The sequence below is a fragment of the Megalobrama amblycephala genome, linkage group LG3 (assembly GCF_018812025.1).
Source record: "Megalobrama amblycephala isolate DHTTF-2021 linkage group LG3, ASM1881202v1, whole genome shotgun sequence".
NCBI lineage: Eukaryota > Metazoa > Chordata > Actinopteri > Cypriniformes > Xenocyprididae > Megalobrama > Megalobrama amblycephala.
Window position 1 is genome coordinate 32,893,833 of NC_063046.1, and position 16,162 is coordinate 32,909,994.

The following is a 16,162-nucleotide window of genomic DNA, read 5'->3' on the forward strand; positions in this document are numbered from 1 at the left end:
TTAATCAGGTTTGTTAAAAGTGTGATTGAATGATGTTAATTCAATTGCGCAACCATGTATTTGCTATAACAATAAAAATATTTGAAAAACAATAATAAACAAGTAATGATACAATCCTTTACATCTTAATTCTTGAGTGTAGCAGAATTCAATGAATGTAAAATTATTATCATGTCACATATGACATTTTATTTAATGTGACAGACAAAAAACAGTAACACCAGTGACACAATGAATCACCAGTGACGTATACATAGGACCAAAGATCCTTAATTTTTCAATTATAATTAAGTAGTTTGGACTAAATTTTTACATTTGGTGTACAATAAAAGACTGTCATTGACACTTAGTGAAAGCAGTCAGTAAAAGATTATAAACAACATTTTAAAACTGTCTGTAAAGTCCCTGCACTGAATTTAGCCAAATCCCCTTAATTTAGCCATATCTGACCAAAGGAGGATTAACAATGAGAAAGAAAAGTTAGAATCATGTAATCTTAGTGCTTTTTTTATGCAAAATAACTAAATGAATAGCTTTAAATAAATTTTATCTAAAAACGGGTAACACCAGTGACGGTACCACCAGTGATATTTTCATAAAAAGGTAACACCAGTGACAGTAACACCAGTGACATTTTTCATGAAAAATGCATTTTACAAAATGGCTGCTGCAAGGAATCAATCCCCATGTTGTAAATTATGATATATTCACTAAATCAAGTAATTTAATCCATTTGTATTCTAGTTTTTTAAAATTCCCTAGCAATAAAGTAGGTCACACCAGTGACTTCAACTAAAAGCTTCATATGAAAATATGATTTTATAATTAAAATATCTGATAACTGAAAAGAGATAGTGGACTTTCCATTGGCCTTTCTTCATTGATTCAGGAAATAGAAAGAAGGAAGTCAAGTGATGTCATCAGTGTGATTTTTTCTTTCAAAATAAGAGATTTTTGTTAAAGGTAACACCAGTGACACAACACCAGGGGACAACTACATTCATTAAAAATGTTATAATATTTATTTAGCATTTGGTTTTTTTATGTCATTTACATTATATATTTGATAGTTACGCATACATTATTGTATTTGAAATGGTAGAAAAACCTGTTTGTGAGCTCAAAATAAAGCACTTTCCCTCTGTACATGACTGTGGGGACGAGCACTTCTGTGGCGCTTGGAATTTTTATAATTAATTAAAAAACAAATATTGCCACATTGATGGCTCAACAAGGTTTCATTGTTCAAATAACATATTGTTTCATATTAAAATATAAAAAAATTGTAATCCTAAAGTGTTTTTTAAGTGTAATATTTCTGTAAAGTCTAGGGACAGAAAAGTGGACGTTTCTGTAGAATGACCCAGTAAATAGATTCCATGATTTAATGCATTTTGTTGTTGTTGTTTTAATGTTACATTGGTTAGTTTGAATAAAAATCCTCTTTAATCTCCTCAATGTAGGACACACAAACACACACAGTAGGGACTCTACTTAGCCAAGCCTTATGCACTTTGGCCCTGGGGTTGTGTGTAAACATACCTCAGTTGAAGGCGGATACAGGTATGATGTCTGTGGGCCGCTCTTCTCCCCAGACCTGTCCACTGTCCTCTCTGGCTGTGAGAGCTGTGCAGCTGCTCTGTAGTTGATCGTGTCTTTGATTGCATTTTGTTGTTTGTCTACAGGTATTGCCTCTGACTTGCCGGCAGGCTGCCCTATTCTTGTTCTAATCAGTTTGATAAGCATGCTCTGTGCAGGTCACTTTGAGTTTCCGCACTGTGTATGTGTGTGTTTTCCCTTGAGATTTTTAGAGTACTGTAAGATTGTTTTGTCACATATTCAGTCAAATTTTGAATTCTTTCAGCGATCCGTCTGTTCTACATTGATCTCCAGGGCAAAAAAATTTTGTATGTGTGATCTTAAGCTTATTGTATTCACACAGGGTTTTAAATATACCAGCTCACTGTAAGTGGTTTCACATTCATTGTGGTTGTCCAATTTTTATATCATTTCTAGATATACCAAAAAAAAAAAAAAAAAAAAAATCCCTTTTCTATTGACCAATGTCCTTTCATTTCCACTAGCACCATCAAACAAAATAAAAGACATAAAAGACATTGGAAAATTAGTCAAATAAATCAGTTAGTAATAATAATAATAATAATAATAAATGTTATTGGCCAATGTCCTCTAATTTCTGCAACACTAGCAGTACCAAACACAATTCTTTAAATAATTTTAAATGGTTTCTAAACATGTTTTTCAGTATTGCAACATTAGAAAGAAATGTACACTATAATTAAAATGACAGTTAACCTACAGTTAAAGCTGCTGTAGGTAACTTTTGTAAAACATTTTTTTTTTACATATTTGTTAAACCTGACATTATGTCCTGACAGTAGAATATGAGACAGATAATCTGTGAAAAAATCAAGCTCCTCTGGCTCCTCCCAGTGGTCCTATTGCCATTTGCAGAAATACACCGCTCCCGGTAAGAAACAACCAATCAGAGCCAGGAGGAGTGTCTTAGCAGTGTCAATCAATCAAGCTCGCGTGCGCGCTGATCACACTCCTGTCATGCACAGTGTACAGGCGTCAAATTCAAGATTACCGGTGTGCCGCAGCTTTGTTTATGGCGAAATAAAACGATGTTATATGCAAAGGACCACCCTGAAATCTACAAGAAACCATGCCATACATAATTTGTCAGTCCTGTTTTGAAATTATCTTAGTTGTGTAGTTCTTAAAAAATTAAACAAATCAAGCAGGTATACTTACTTGTCAAGCAGAAATGTGGCTAACTCTGCATCGGTTTTTAATCCTTTCAGGACACGTAGCTCCCTCCACCTCGGAAAAGCCGCTCCGATATTTACCCTCGTTTTATTTCGGGCTCTATCTAATTCTTTCTTTTTGGCTTTTTTATCATCGTCATCTGTCTTTTTCCGTTTACCCGTCTTTATTTTATGAGCAGGTGCCACTCGAGGAATTGGCAGTTTGGATTGTTTTTCCGCCATAAGCAAAGCTGCGGCACACCGGTAATCTTGAAGCCTGTATGCGCTGGCGCTGTGCATGGGAGGGGTGAGATCAGCGCGCACGCGAGCTTGATTGATTGACACTGCTAAGACACTCCTCCTGGCTCTGATTGGTTGTTTCTTACCGGGAGCGGTGCATTTCTGCAAATGGCAATAGGACCACTGGGAGGAGCCAGAGGAGCTTGATTTTTTCACAGATTATCTGTCTCATATTCTACTGTCAGGACATAATGTCAGGTTTAACAAATATGTAAAAAAATTTTTTTACAAAAGTTACCTACAGCAGCTTTAAATTTACTTACCCTCTTGTTGTTCCAAACCTGAATCTATAAAATACTGAACCCTTCAATCTCTTTTTAATGTTACATGTTAAAGGGTCACCCAAAAATTAAAATAATGTGAGTAATTACTCACCCTCATGTCATTCTACACCCGTAAGACCTTCACTCATCTTCGGAACACTAATTAAGATATTTTTGATAAAATCCGATGGCTCAGTGAGGCCTCCATTACCAGCAAGATAATTATACTTTCAATGCCCAGAAAGGTACTAAAGTTATATTTAAAACAGTTCATGTGACCACAGTGGTTCAACCTTAATGTTAAGAAGTGACGAGAATACTTTTTGTGCACTAAAAAAACAAAATAAAGACTTTGAGTGTGTATCAAACTGCCAAAGTCACGTGATTTCAGTAAACAAGGCTTCGTTACGTCATAAGTGTTTCGAAATTTCAGTGATTCACCACTGGGGGCCGTGACTTTGGCAGTTTTATACACGCTCTGAACCACTGATTCAAAACAAAAGGTTCGTAAAGCTTCAAAGCTTCATGAAGCAGTGTTTTGAAATCGTCCATCACTAGATATTGTTGAATAAAGTCGTTATTTGTTTTTTTTGGTGCACAAAAAGTATTCTCGTCGCTTCATAACATTAAGGTTGAACCACTGTAGTCACATGAACTGTTTTAAATATGTCTTTAGTAGCTTTCTGGGCATCTGAAAGAGTTGGCAATGGAGGCCTCACTGAGCCATCGGATTTTATCAAAAATATCTTCATTTGTGTTCTGAAGATGATGAAGGTGTGGAATGACATGAGGATGAGAATGAGTAATTAATGACAGAATTTTCATTTTGGGGTAAACTAACCCTTTAATATATTACCGTTTGATTGATGTTTCAACCCTTTTTGTCTCCTCCAATCACAGGTGTCCCCCAGGTCACATGGTCAAAGCGAATTCCACTGGCAAATTCTGTGTGTACACGCTCTGTGCCAGCCGCCCATGTCACAGGGGCACATGTGTGGCACAGTCTCCCTCCAAATTCACATGCCACTGTCCAGAGGGTTACCGTGGTCGGCACTGCGAAGTGACGCTGGCCATCTACAGAGATGACGTGGGTCTCAGTTTCAGCTCCCTCTTCGCCATATGCATCTGCTTTATGGCCCTACTAGGTACCTATCTTCAGCATGTGCTCTTAAAATCTCATAATTTACTCCCCCTCATGTCGTTACAGCCCTCCGTTATTTAACATAGCCTGTATCTTAATTAGTGATATGGGTATAATATTAATTATCATAATAATGCAAATGCTTAAGTGGTGTTGCTACATTGATAAATGCAGGTTGTTGCATTAAGAGTGACCTAATCAAAATAAATTTTGGTGAATTTTGCAGTTTTAATCATAATGTCTCTCACAGTCAACACACCAGTTGTTAGTTTCAGTAGAAGCCTTAAATTAATGCATCAGCCCGTTGTTTGTCACATAAATATTAACTGTGCTCTTCCTCTGCTGAACCTCATGTATTTTTAAAACCTATTTTGATGGTTGGCACTTCAATATTCTTGCCTTGTGATTATTGAGATGTATTTATTCATATGACTTTTCCCGTTTTTCCCATGTAGAGTTTGGCATATGTATATATTTCTTGCATATGCCAAAGTTTCATGTTCCCATGTGTTGCATTTTTCTCGCGTTGTCTGACAGCGGTAAAGAACACAGTCTACATAATCAATGATCATGACTGCTGGAACTCATATTAACTCCCTTCATTCTGTCGTCCTCATCTGCCTGCATGGCTACGCTCGAGGCTAAAGGGAACCAAACAATCTTTTTCCTCCTCTCGCAGTTTCGTTCCATTATAGATTTGACATGACCTTATTCATTCTCAGCTTCAGTTGCTTTTTAAAGTGTTAATTACTTGATTTGTAGGCACACATTGTGCTGTTTACCCAAGCCGGGCTGGAAATTGAGATCAATGCACTAGGGTTTTGGGCTGAATTTCAATGGTCCCGACAGTCCTCGACTGAATTTAAGTAGCCAGTAAGGTTTTTATCCCCCCACTTCCTTTGTGTTTTTTCATCTTCACTTCACGGTTTGGAACGATTCCAAGTACAGACGAGTGGCAAAAAATATGGTTCAAGTGCTCTCTGCAATATGAAAGATTTTTTTTCTGCCGGTAAGGCAGTTAATAGGTTTAGCACATCGTGCTAACACTACACCTCCACCTATCAAGCCACGACTCACTCTTCCCTGCTGAAAACAGCGCCCCTGCTGACTAACATATCACTACAGGAACAGCAAAGGTCCATCCGTTAAGCTCCAGGAACAGATAATACTGCAGTGAGATGGCTCTGAACAGACGAAAAGGGATTTTGGATTGTTCCTCTGAATGCTACTTTTGAGAGACAAAGTATGCAATTACCTCTGAAGACTGAAAAAAAATCTTACCTCTATATACAGTATATATATCATGCTGTTTTTTTAGAACCTCAATAATATATTATTTATACACATATTTATAAACATATTGCTCCTTGTTTTTCTGGTTCCACACTGTGGAGAGGGATCACTTGTCCTCTATTACACCTGGATTGTCAAGTAGCCTATCTTTCTACAGCAAAGCTGATTTACAGATTTGACATTCACACAGTGTAGATGCTTACCTGCGGGAATAACCACCCATCATAACTTCAAAAGATGGACTTGAATAATTATAGCTTAGAGTGCTCTTTGACAATCTCTAGCACTTTGTGACTCTCATGGGATCCTTTTTAATGTCTGTGTGAAAAAGTTTATTTCAGTTAAGAGACTCCCAGTAAAGTGTCAGTATCTCCATCCTTATTTTTCATGCATTTTGCTGATATCTGCTCCGAGATTAAAAATATGCCCCACACGTTCTTTTTATACCTACATTTAGATCTCAGGACTTTTTTATTTTTTCATTCAACCAAATGTGATTAGACTGTGCTTTTATTTTTCATTTTCACATATTAATTTTCCTATTAATCATCAACCATTTAATGATATGGCAGCATGTTCTGCCATAAAGTGTCTACAATTTCAGTTGTCATTTTGGGTGTTTAAAAGCACAGATCTGACATGATAGAGCATGGACTTTTTGTGAGACTAGTAAAGCATCTGAAATCCATACAGATATACTATCAAATCATAAAAGGGATAATTACAGTATTTTTTATTTTATTTTTTTCACAGTAAAGGAGAATGATCTCTCATTAGTATTTTAACCACAGTTTGAAGAAAAGTCATAATGCAAGCCATTTGTTTAATTAGCCACTTAATGAATCCAGCTACCGTGTTTTAATGTAAGAAAGTGTTATGTCTTAAATACTGAGTGCAATTTGTTAACCCAAATTACCTCGGTACCATCAAATTACTCACAGCAAATTGATTGCTGTGACCTTGCGTTGTGTGTTTTACATTTTATATTTGAAATTACAGTCCAGTATTCAAATCTAACTAAAAACATAAACTAACTAATTTCCCTTTTGTGTTGATGTGTTGTGCAGAGATTTATGAGGATAATTTGAAGATAAATTTTGAAGATGAACAGTTTAAGATGCAGATGAGCAATGTCTGTTTTTTTTTTTCTTTTCCCCCAAGAGAGAATGGCGAAAACACGCATACATCAAAACCTTTCATTAGCTTCTGTGGTTTTTATGTTGAGCTAATGATACTGTATTTATTTTTGTCTCTTCTTCTAAAACTAATGGTCACACAAAGCTTTTTACATATTTTATATGTTCATTAAGATATCATCTTTATTAGTTGTTTTCCTGGGGACAGACGGATGAGTTCAGGTTTTGCCACCATTGTGGGGACAGTTGGTCCATAATGTAGGCAAACCCAGACCCATTTACACATGCAGTCATGTCAGTGCAAACATGCTGGATTTTTTTTTTTTTTTTTTTTTGATCTTCTGTTAAGGCTCCAGGGCATTTGGTGCCAAGCAGTGGTGAGCTGCAAAACTGAGTGCTGTGTGTGTGTGTGTGTTTGTGGATGGGAGAGGGAAATAAAATGAAACGGTATGCGATAATATGTAACCTTTGTTATCTTTATCTGGTATGTGTAGATTATTCCTTGTGAGGATAGCAGTCGATGTCATATGCTCATACTGATTTGAAGCATTTAAAGGTGAAGAGTGTCTGCTTCTTTCCAGAGATGGGTTACTGACATATGGACCTGAATTGTGAGTGTGAAGTAAGGTTTTGTATAAGGTGTTTTGTTTTCGGATCCAGGTCTGGATGTTCTTTAGTTGGATTGCATTTTCAACCTTTACTAATTTGTCTCAGGTGTGATGAGAAAGACTGTCACACCTGTCACTCTTAGCACACAGTTTTTCTGTTTTTACTGGCATATAAAAATAGAACATGACAGAACATTTACAACCCACTTTGTCAAAGTGACGCATAATTATGATATGTAGCACAATCATTATTACAAATTACGGTTACACTTTTTTTCTGATGATCCACTTTAGACACTCTACTAATTATAAGTAACTTTGCAACTAAATGTCAACTAACTCTCATTAGAGAGTCGACTGTTAGGTTAAGGTTAGGTGTTATGTTTTGGGATAGTAGAATAAGTTGACATGTACTTGCAAAGTTACTTATACACGTAGTCAGCAGAATGTCTGTTGGGGGAACATCAAAATAAAGTGTAGGCAGAAATGAAGCAGACAGTTTACTAATACTCCAATCAGAGTTAGCTGATATATAGTTACTGTAAGTTACTATAACTAATTTTTAGTACCCACTGTTTTTTTTGTTCTCTACCTCTCGCTTTCCCTGCTTTCTCATTCTGTGCTTTCCTGTTTTGTGAAAGAAATCCAGGGCTTTTTTCAGAGAGCGTCAATGCTGTTAAATTAATAATCACATACATTAAATGGATGATCAATTTGTTTCATTTAATAAGACTAAATGCTTTGCCCAGGCATTGATTTAGTGTGTTTTCCTTGAGAAACACAATACATTTAATGACCATGAGAAATCATCATTAACATGTTTTGTTTCTGTGTTTATCAGAAACCTAGATGTTTAAAAACCTCTATTCACTCTTTGCTATCTGTGAAGTGATTAAAGAAGGGAAAAATCTCCACTGGTTAAAGGTAACCTAGCTAGAAATGTTATTGTTATAAGAATGTTTTGAGAACATTATGCTATGTTCTGGTAATGTTTTCAGCGGCAAGTTTTATTTTTTTTCCCAGAATATTCTCCTAAAAAGGTAGGATAACATTATTTAAAAACATTGTAAAAATGTTTTGTGATAGCATTGTTAGAACATTATCCCCTAACATCCTTATAACTTTTTAGAGGGAAGTTTCCCATCGGGCACTGGATGTGGACTCCAACGTCACCCCTAGACGTCAAATTTTGATCGGAAATGAAAATCAGGTAGATGTCTAAACACAAAATTGTTTTTATGTCAAGCTCCAATGTCATTAAACAACTCCAAAAACAGCATTACCAGCTTCACATTACAAACCAGGTTGATTTTATTTCTGTCATATGTGTATAAAAGTTCTTATTGAGATAAAAAGAGTTTTAAATGCCGATGTCATTTGAAAGTAATAGTTTGGTTTGATGTCACCATCACGGAGACTGGTGTTTGCATTAGTTGGGTAGTTCGACAACTTTATCATGTTAGTTTTTCTTTGGTTGCTGTAACTGCTTATTATGGCATGTACAGCAATAGAAAAGATGTTCAGATAATGTTAGCTATTTGTTGATGATAACGTTTTATCATCACATAGAGGTTTGATAATCTGACTTCACCCAATTTAATCCATGGTATGAATTTCACATTATTTGTTATAACAACTCTGTGATTATAGTATTGGATCTATCAGCGTTTTTAAATCAGATAATATCAATTATTAAAATAAGAAACATGCACAAAAACTGTAAATTCCTCCAGCATTGAGACACACTCAAACATCAAGAATCAGCGTATGAATCTCAACAATGGTGACATGCTTCATGCAGAAATGCATTCTGGGTGCCTCATACAAAACTCATCCATGGCTCCCAGAATGCATTGCGGCATGAAGCGTGTCACCATTGTTGAGATTCACATGCTGATTCTTGATGTCTCTGTGTGTTTAAGTGGCTCAGTAGTTCAAAATTGTTTGTGTACAGTGGGGGTTTTTTTTGAAGAAAAATTTGCAGATTATTTGATTAAAACACTGCTGGTTGTCATGCTGTAGAAAAATATCAGCACAATCAAAAATATGAAATAACATAAATTAGACTTTGGATGAGACCAGTTGATCAGACCACTATGATGATCTATATATATATTTACCATCAAAATCATCTGATCACAATTATTTTGGCTGTTCTTTACACAAGAAACACGGTTATAACAGCCAATCAAAAACTAACATTTCAATCTCAGGTCAAACTGCCCAACTAAAGCAAACACTTATCTCTATAATGGTGACAGCAAACCTAACTATTATTTTGAATAAAACATCAACATCTAAACATCTTTTCATTCTCAACAAGAACTTTTGTACACTACAGAGATAAAGTCAATCTGGTTTAAGTGAAGCTGGTAATGCTGTTTTTTGAGTTGCTTAATAATGTTGGAGCTTGATGTCAAACAAAGGTTGGGTTTTCACTTTCAACCAAAATTTGAAGTCTAAGCAACATTTGAGTCCACATCCAGCAGCCAATGGAAAGCTTTCAGCTAAACACTTCATAAGAATGTTAGGTGATAATGTTCTATCAATGTTATCATTAAACATTTTTAGAATGTTTTTAGAGAATGTTTTCCTACCTTTAAGCAGAACATTCTGGGAACAAAAATAAAACTTGCTGCTGAAAACATTCCCAGAACATTACAAATTTCTAGCTGGGAATCTGTAATCTTCAGAATTTGAGTTTTGTTGTATTTCCAAAGCAGAAACAGAAGTGCAGTGTTTATCATCTTCGCTGTTGAGATTAGGATGCCGGGCTGGTCTTGGGTGTCCTGAGAGGGGTCTGAGGGGTCAGATTGGAGGGTCATGTGATCGATGAAGCAGGCAGCGAGGAGACAGAAGGCTTGTCTGGAATCAGATGAAGAAGCTTTTCACTCAATATCAACCACACAAGATGCATTTAAAAATCACTGCGAAAAGTTACGCTGTTGGAGACTGAAATAGACTGAGAGGCAGCATAGTGACTTTTTGGCCATTTTTTAAGGCAAATTAATGAAGACAACCATTTTAGACTGAAATGTCAATGAAATGAGTCACATTTGGCAGTGAATAAGGGATGAAATTATATAATTTTCAGCATTTTTCTCATACATTAGACATTCCTGGGCATGCTGACAGTGAAATAATGGTCTTGCAAGACTCTTAAACTTGCAAATGTGAAAAATCATTCAGTGTAGCATTTTTTTGTCTCTTATTTCCCATGTTTTTACACATGTTCTGTATATCACACATGTCACAGTTGTCTGAAGACATGTCTTTTTCACAAATGATCTCAGTTGGATAGACACACACCGTATGGCTTTCTGCACATCTTGTCATCGTCTTCTACAAAGCTTGACAAAACACACCAGAACTAAGCAGCGACACATGCCATGTGTCAGAACAGAAATGGTCTTCCTTCACCAAGGCTTCTTTTCTGTTTGCAAATGAGACATTTCACTTAATAGTTACTGCTTTGAGAAAGGGTGCATTCAATTACAAAGACTCTCCACCCTCACTTTAAAACCTTGAACTCAGCTCATTGCACCTAATCAAAGACGAAACTAAACTAAAAATGTCTTTTTGCTCCAAACATCTGCCTTTCTTTGGTGGTGACAAGGCATGACGAATATTTAAAAAGAGCAGATATTTTATGTGCAGTTGTGTGTAGCGAAGTTATCAGCGAGGATTGAGATTGCAGGGTGTCTGAGTGCCATTTCGGTCTGTTAAGAGGTATCACGTGGAACTGTGCTGTGAGGCTTTCCTTTAGATTAATCCAAAAGCAGTCGTCAAGCTCGAACACGGCCAGTACGAGACCCTTTTAGCAGACACAGTGCTTTTCTCTGCCTCTGTCAGGTTCTCACGTCTAAACCTGGAATTATTTACAGGGTCAACCTTAAAACACGTTGCAAAAGATGCATATTATCCCTGCTGAGGTAATGAAGTGGAAGCAACAGAAGGAAGGGAACGAGAAAATCTCAAAAGGTCTGAAGATTGAGAGAGCGAGAGAGAGAGATGAAACGCACAAAAGGCGAGCACACAAAAGAAGGTAAATGGAGAAGATATCTGAATCGAAAAGAGAGAGAGAATGGAGTGTTGGCAGATTGAAGTGTACTGGGAATTCGATAGCAAGATAATATACTCTAAAGGTCAGAGTGGTGCCAAACAGGATTGATTCAGCGAGCTATACTTGACACGAGCCACGGCGCTTACTGAAATAATGTATCTGTGGCAAATCTAGGCCATCTCTACCAAGTCGTAACGTTGACATCAAGCCACCTTTAGTGCCAGAGAAGCACGGCCTGAGGGATGCTCCGGGCGATGTGCTTTCACAGCCCAGCTCACTTAAAAGTAATTCACACTGATCTGGGAACAGGGCCAGTGTTCCTGTAAATTGTAATAGGTTAAAGTGATCCTTGATCAGCACTCGAGGTAATTTTCGACCACTTCCTGTGCCTCCGCAGTGCTGCTGTTGGGGATTTTCCTGTACACGCGCTGGCGGAGCTATAAGGGGCTGAAGGAGGGAGTATACCACGTGTCTGCGCACCACGACGGTTGGGAGGACATCCGAGAGAACGTGCTCAACTACGACGAGGAGGGTGGCGGGGAGGAGGATCAGGTGAGTGCGTGACTTCTGTTTCAAAATTGATTTCAGATCACAGGTCAGAGAATCCAACGCAGAGGGCAACCGAGTGCTCAAAGTTACTATGACAACTTGCGCAGGTTGTCATGACGCCCTGTTGCAGCCAGGCGCCCATGTCAGTTTGTCTCTATGACAACCTCTAACATTTAAAACATGCACTCTGATGCTGATGGCAAGTGGCTTCGCTGAGTGCCGAGGGAAAGTGTGACAACTTATTTTGTTCGAAATGTGGCTTTGTGTTATGAGAAACACATCGAACAAGAGGTAACTGCCTGCTCCTCTGGTCTCTCTGAAGTATGTGGGTGTAGATGTGTCGCAGGATCGTTCGTTCTCATATCTGCATGTGTAAAATCCTGTTACATGATTATCAGATGCATAGTGGTGCTCTGATCCTCTCCATCTGATGAAGCTTCACACATCTCCCTCATCATGTAATCAATTACACCCACACCCATGTCACCCACACCTCCCTCTCTGTCTCTCTTCCTCCTCCTCTCTTCGTCTATTTTTTCCTCAAGGAGCATTATATGTTTTTCTTCCTCCCCCGAGAGCTGCGACGCTAAATAACGAGGGGAATCATCCTCCGTGGAATGGGATTAATGTTGATGTTCAATGGGAAAAGGGGACCAGTGTCACGTTTTGTTGTGTTGACTGACTGTGTAATGCTGGGCTGTGCTCTTCACTGCGTCTGTCAGGATTCTTCCTCTCAGGTGCAGGAAGACGTGCACAAAGGTGTTAATCAGAACGCAGTGTTAGCAGCTTGAATCCGGATTAATACCATTAACACTATGGGGGATAATAAATTACGTGATGAGGAAGTACAGACAAGCGGCTTATTTTGTCAGTGAGCTTATTAGTTTTTGTGACTGACGCTTTTGTTATTACACCAGTTCCTGAACGTATACTGTAATGGCACGTTATGTAACGCTAATGATCTTGTTATTTGTCAGCACTTCATGCGTTTAATTTCCTCTCTCCCGCTCTCCTTCAGAACGCCTATGACATGGCAGAGCTCCAGAAGTCCCTGCAGCCCAGCCCGGCCCAGTCGGTGCAGTACAGCCGATCGCGGGCCATCCACCACCATCCTCCCTCCCAGCAGCAACAGCAACACTTTTGCCAGCCTGACCCCCCCTCCAGAGCGGGCACAGCCACCACCACCTCCTCCATATCCTCAGGAGCCACCACCATCCGCAGGGACGTGCCCCCCTGCCGCTCTCCGGCTCAAGGGCAGACCGCAAATCCCAGCCGAGCGGCCCAGCTGGCCCGTAAGAGCCTGTCGTTCTCCAGCCAGGACCTGGCCCGCTACCTGTGTGAAATTATCCGTGATGCCGACCAGCACCCGGAAACGGCACCTTTCGACTCCCTGCAGGTCTTCTCCACGGAGGGGGGCGGCTCGCTGGCCGGGTCACTGAGTTCCTTCAGCTCCGCTGGGCTGGAAGAGGGAACGGCGGCGGGTCACGAGTGTTTGAAAGAGTGGGGGCCGCGCTTCGAGAAGCTGAAAGCCCTCTATGAGCGGGCAGAGGGCAGCGACCTCTAAGGAACTGCCGGGAAGAGTTCCTGCAGCGTGAGGAGAGGAGGGAGGAGAGGAGGGAGTTCCTGCAGCGTGAGGAGAGGAGGAGTTTTAGACTAAAACTTGTCTAAAAACCAGAGGGATTTTTCTTATGCCAAAAATTCCTACGCTTCGGCTTTCTCTGGATGTATTACTTGGTGCGAGACACTCCCTCTGCATACAGAGATGGGTGGCATTTGGGACTCTCAATGAGCGGCAAACAGGAAATGCTAATCCAGGACACAGCAAATTGTGGTCATGGCAATTTTTTAAGCCCATCTTTATCAAAGTGACTTGCGGATGACAATGACTTTAGTGGAACCATTCGTTGTCTTTGTGCGCGACACTGGCTGAACACCTCGAACGTGCTTCACTCAGATCTTTCCCGATATTCCATTCTATATGTCTGTGTGGTCTATGTGTTTTTAACTAAAAGAAAGACGGCAAGAAAAATAAACTGCCATGCTCGGATGTGACAAGAAAGGGGGGTTGTCTTCCTCCTTCATCAGCCGCTTTCTGAAATCAGTTCACCGCTTGTTCTGTCAGGGTGGCCACTTGTGTTCATCAATCATAACTCGGATAGTGTTGATTTTTTTCTCTCTCTATTTGCTCAGCCCTCCGCTTAGATTCTATTCACTCGGATGCGAGGATGAAAGAAGCAGTCTGCGGGAAAAAAAGACCAATAAAAACTGAAGATGTGTGAAAAACACTGAGGAAAATGAAACAGAAAGCAGCCTTATTGTTTGGCATTTTAGGAGACATTCCTTGGGAATACAAATTGTGTCCTCTCTTCAAGCCAAAAAGGAGCTAAGGAACGGCTGGAATACAAATGTGTCTGAGGGACAAGGCTGAGTGGCTGGCATGAGATGGAACTTTTCTGTAGCTGAAAACTATCGGAAACTCTCTCGGCTCTCGCGCTTTATTGAGTGGTAGCAATCAGAGTCTGCCAAACTAAAGGATAGCCATTAAGACAAACGAATGTGTGTGTTGTTCCATGTGATCAACTCAAACATGATATCGAGCTCCGCTAGAGGAACTTGCAGCTCCAGAATGAGCTTACATTCCAGTTTCCTTCCTTTCAAAAGTATCTTATTATTAATCAAACCAGCTTACCCGTCCTTATCCTTATGTCATTTCCTGTTCTACTATAAATAACTACTTGTATCCCATCACATTATTCGGCACTGCAGTGAAGAAATGAGCCTCGGCACCAGGTGCATTCAGGGGGTGGTGGGCCAGCGATTTCAGACCCTGAGTGCCTCTCATGTAACGTTTAATGGGCTTGTGAACGCATGTGGTGAGGCTACATGGGGTGAAGAAAAGGCAAGGCAAGCTTGTGTGTGCAAATGGAATAACTAAATGTCTCCCCCCGTGAGGCCTCAAATGCCAACCTTGTATTTTATGCGTTTTAAGGCAATGTTTTTTGCCCTCCTTTTATCATTTCAGTTATTTTTTTATTTATTTTTTTTCGGAGAATGCCGTATGTGGAGCATGACAGGTTGGCTGAAGAGAGTGGAGCGAGTAGGAGTGTGTTAAAAGACATCAGAGTGCTAATCCTAATGTGAACTGATCGCTCACTGTCATGCTGTGAACCAAAGGATCATGGGAGTTGGAAAACTCGATGGAGAAGTCGTCACTCTTATTACAGATCTCAAAAAGTGCCAATATTTCCAAAGGCAGCAACAAGAGTATAAAAAAGGTTTTCAAGTTAAAGCTAAGAAATATCGCTGGAAGTGCAACGCTTGCTATTTCATAGAGTTAGAAAGAGGCCAACGGGATTGGCACTTGGAGTCATCCTGGTAAGGGGATTGGGGAGGATCCAGTGTGAGGCGAGAGCCTTCATGAATGAAGCACTCTGTCTTTGAATCACAGAATTCCTTATCTTACAAAACCTGTTCCGATTTTGAACCAAGGCCACCTGTTTATTTGTGTGGTGAATATATACAGTACTCTATTTTGTGAAACAATGTTTTTACTTCATTTGTGCATATCAAAAGAGAATTGCTTTTTAAAAATATATAAAAGAAATCTAATTCTGTTTAAAGCTTGTTTTTTTTTTTGTTTTTTTTTCCATGTATTTAATCTTTCTTTGAGTTGGTCAAAGTATCTTGCTGTTTTGTATTTGCATCCTTTAAATTGCTTTACTTTTTTCCTTAATAAATGGACTTCTTCTGTTCAATGATACTTGAACATTACTGTTAAATACTGCGATATTCAAATGAAACAGCAGGGTTTTAATTTCATCTGCTGTAAGTCTCTTGTTGAATAAGTGGCCTATTTTTATATGGAAACAGAGCTGTAATTAGTTGGGGATAATGCAGAACATGAAATGAGAGTGGCCTAAAATCCCTGACCTGCATTTATCAAAATGCCTTTCTGGTTTGACTTCCAATGACAGAAATCCTTTTGCATCAACATACAAATTTGCTTTAATACAAAAATGGAAATGTACACTGAACATC

At 39.0% G+C, this 16,162-nt stretch overlaps 1 protein-coding gene across 5 annotated transcripts in view; it reads left to right on the plus strand.

Moving 5' to 3' along the window:
- The window catches only part of si:ch211-186j3.6 (neural-cadherin), a 382,700-nt gene extending 367,588 nt beyond the window's left edge, over positions 1-15,112 (plus strand). For 4 of the 5 annotated variants that reach the window (XM_048185218.1, XM_048185219.1, XM_048185216.1 and 1 more), the window contains 3 exons: positions 4,235-4,479; positions 11,973-12,127; positions 13,143-15,112. In XM_048185218.1, coding sequence (XP_048041175.1) covers positions 4,235-4,479; positions 11,973-12,127; positions 13,143-13,688 — 946 coding nt within the window. In that variant the 3' untranslated portion in view covers positions 13,689-15,112. Of the gene's footprint in view, positions 1-4,234; positions 4,480-11,396; positions 11,558-11,972; positions 12,128-13,142 lie in introns of those variants that run through there. The other variant, XR_007184217.1, reaches the window with a different exon arrangement.
- Positions 15,113-16,162: the final 1,050 nt, after the last annotated feature.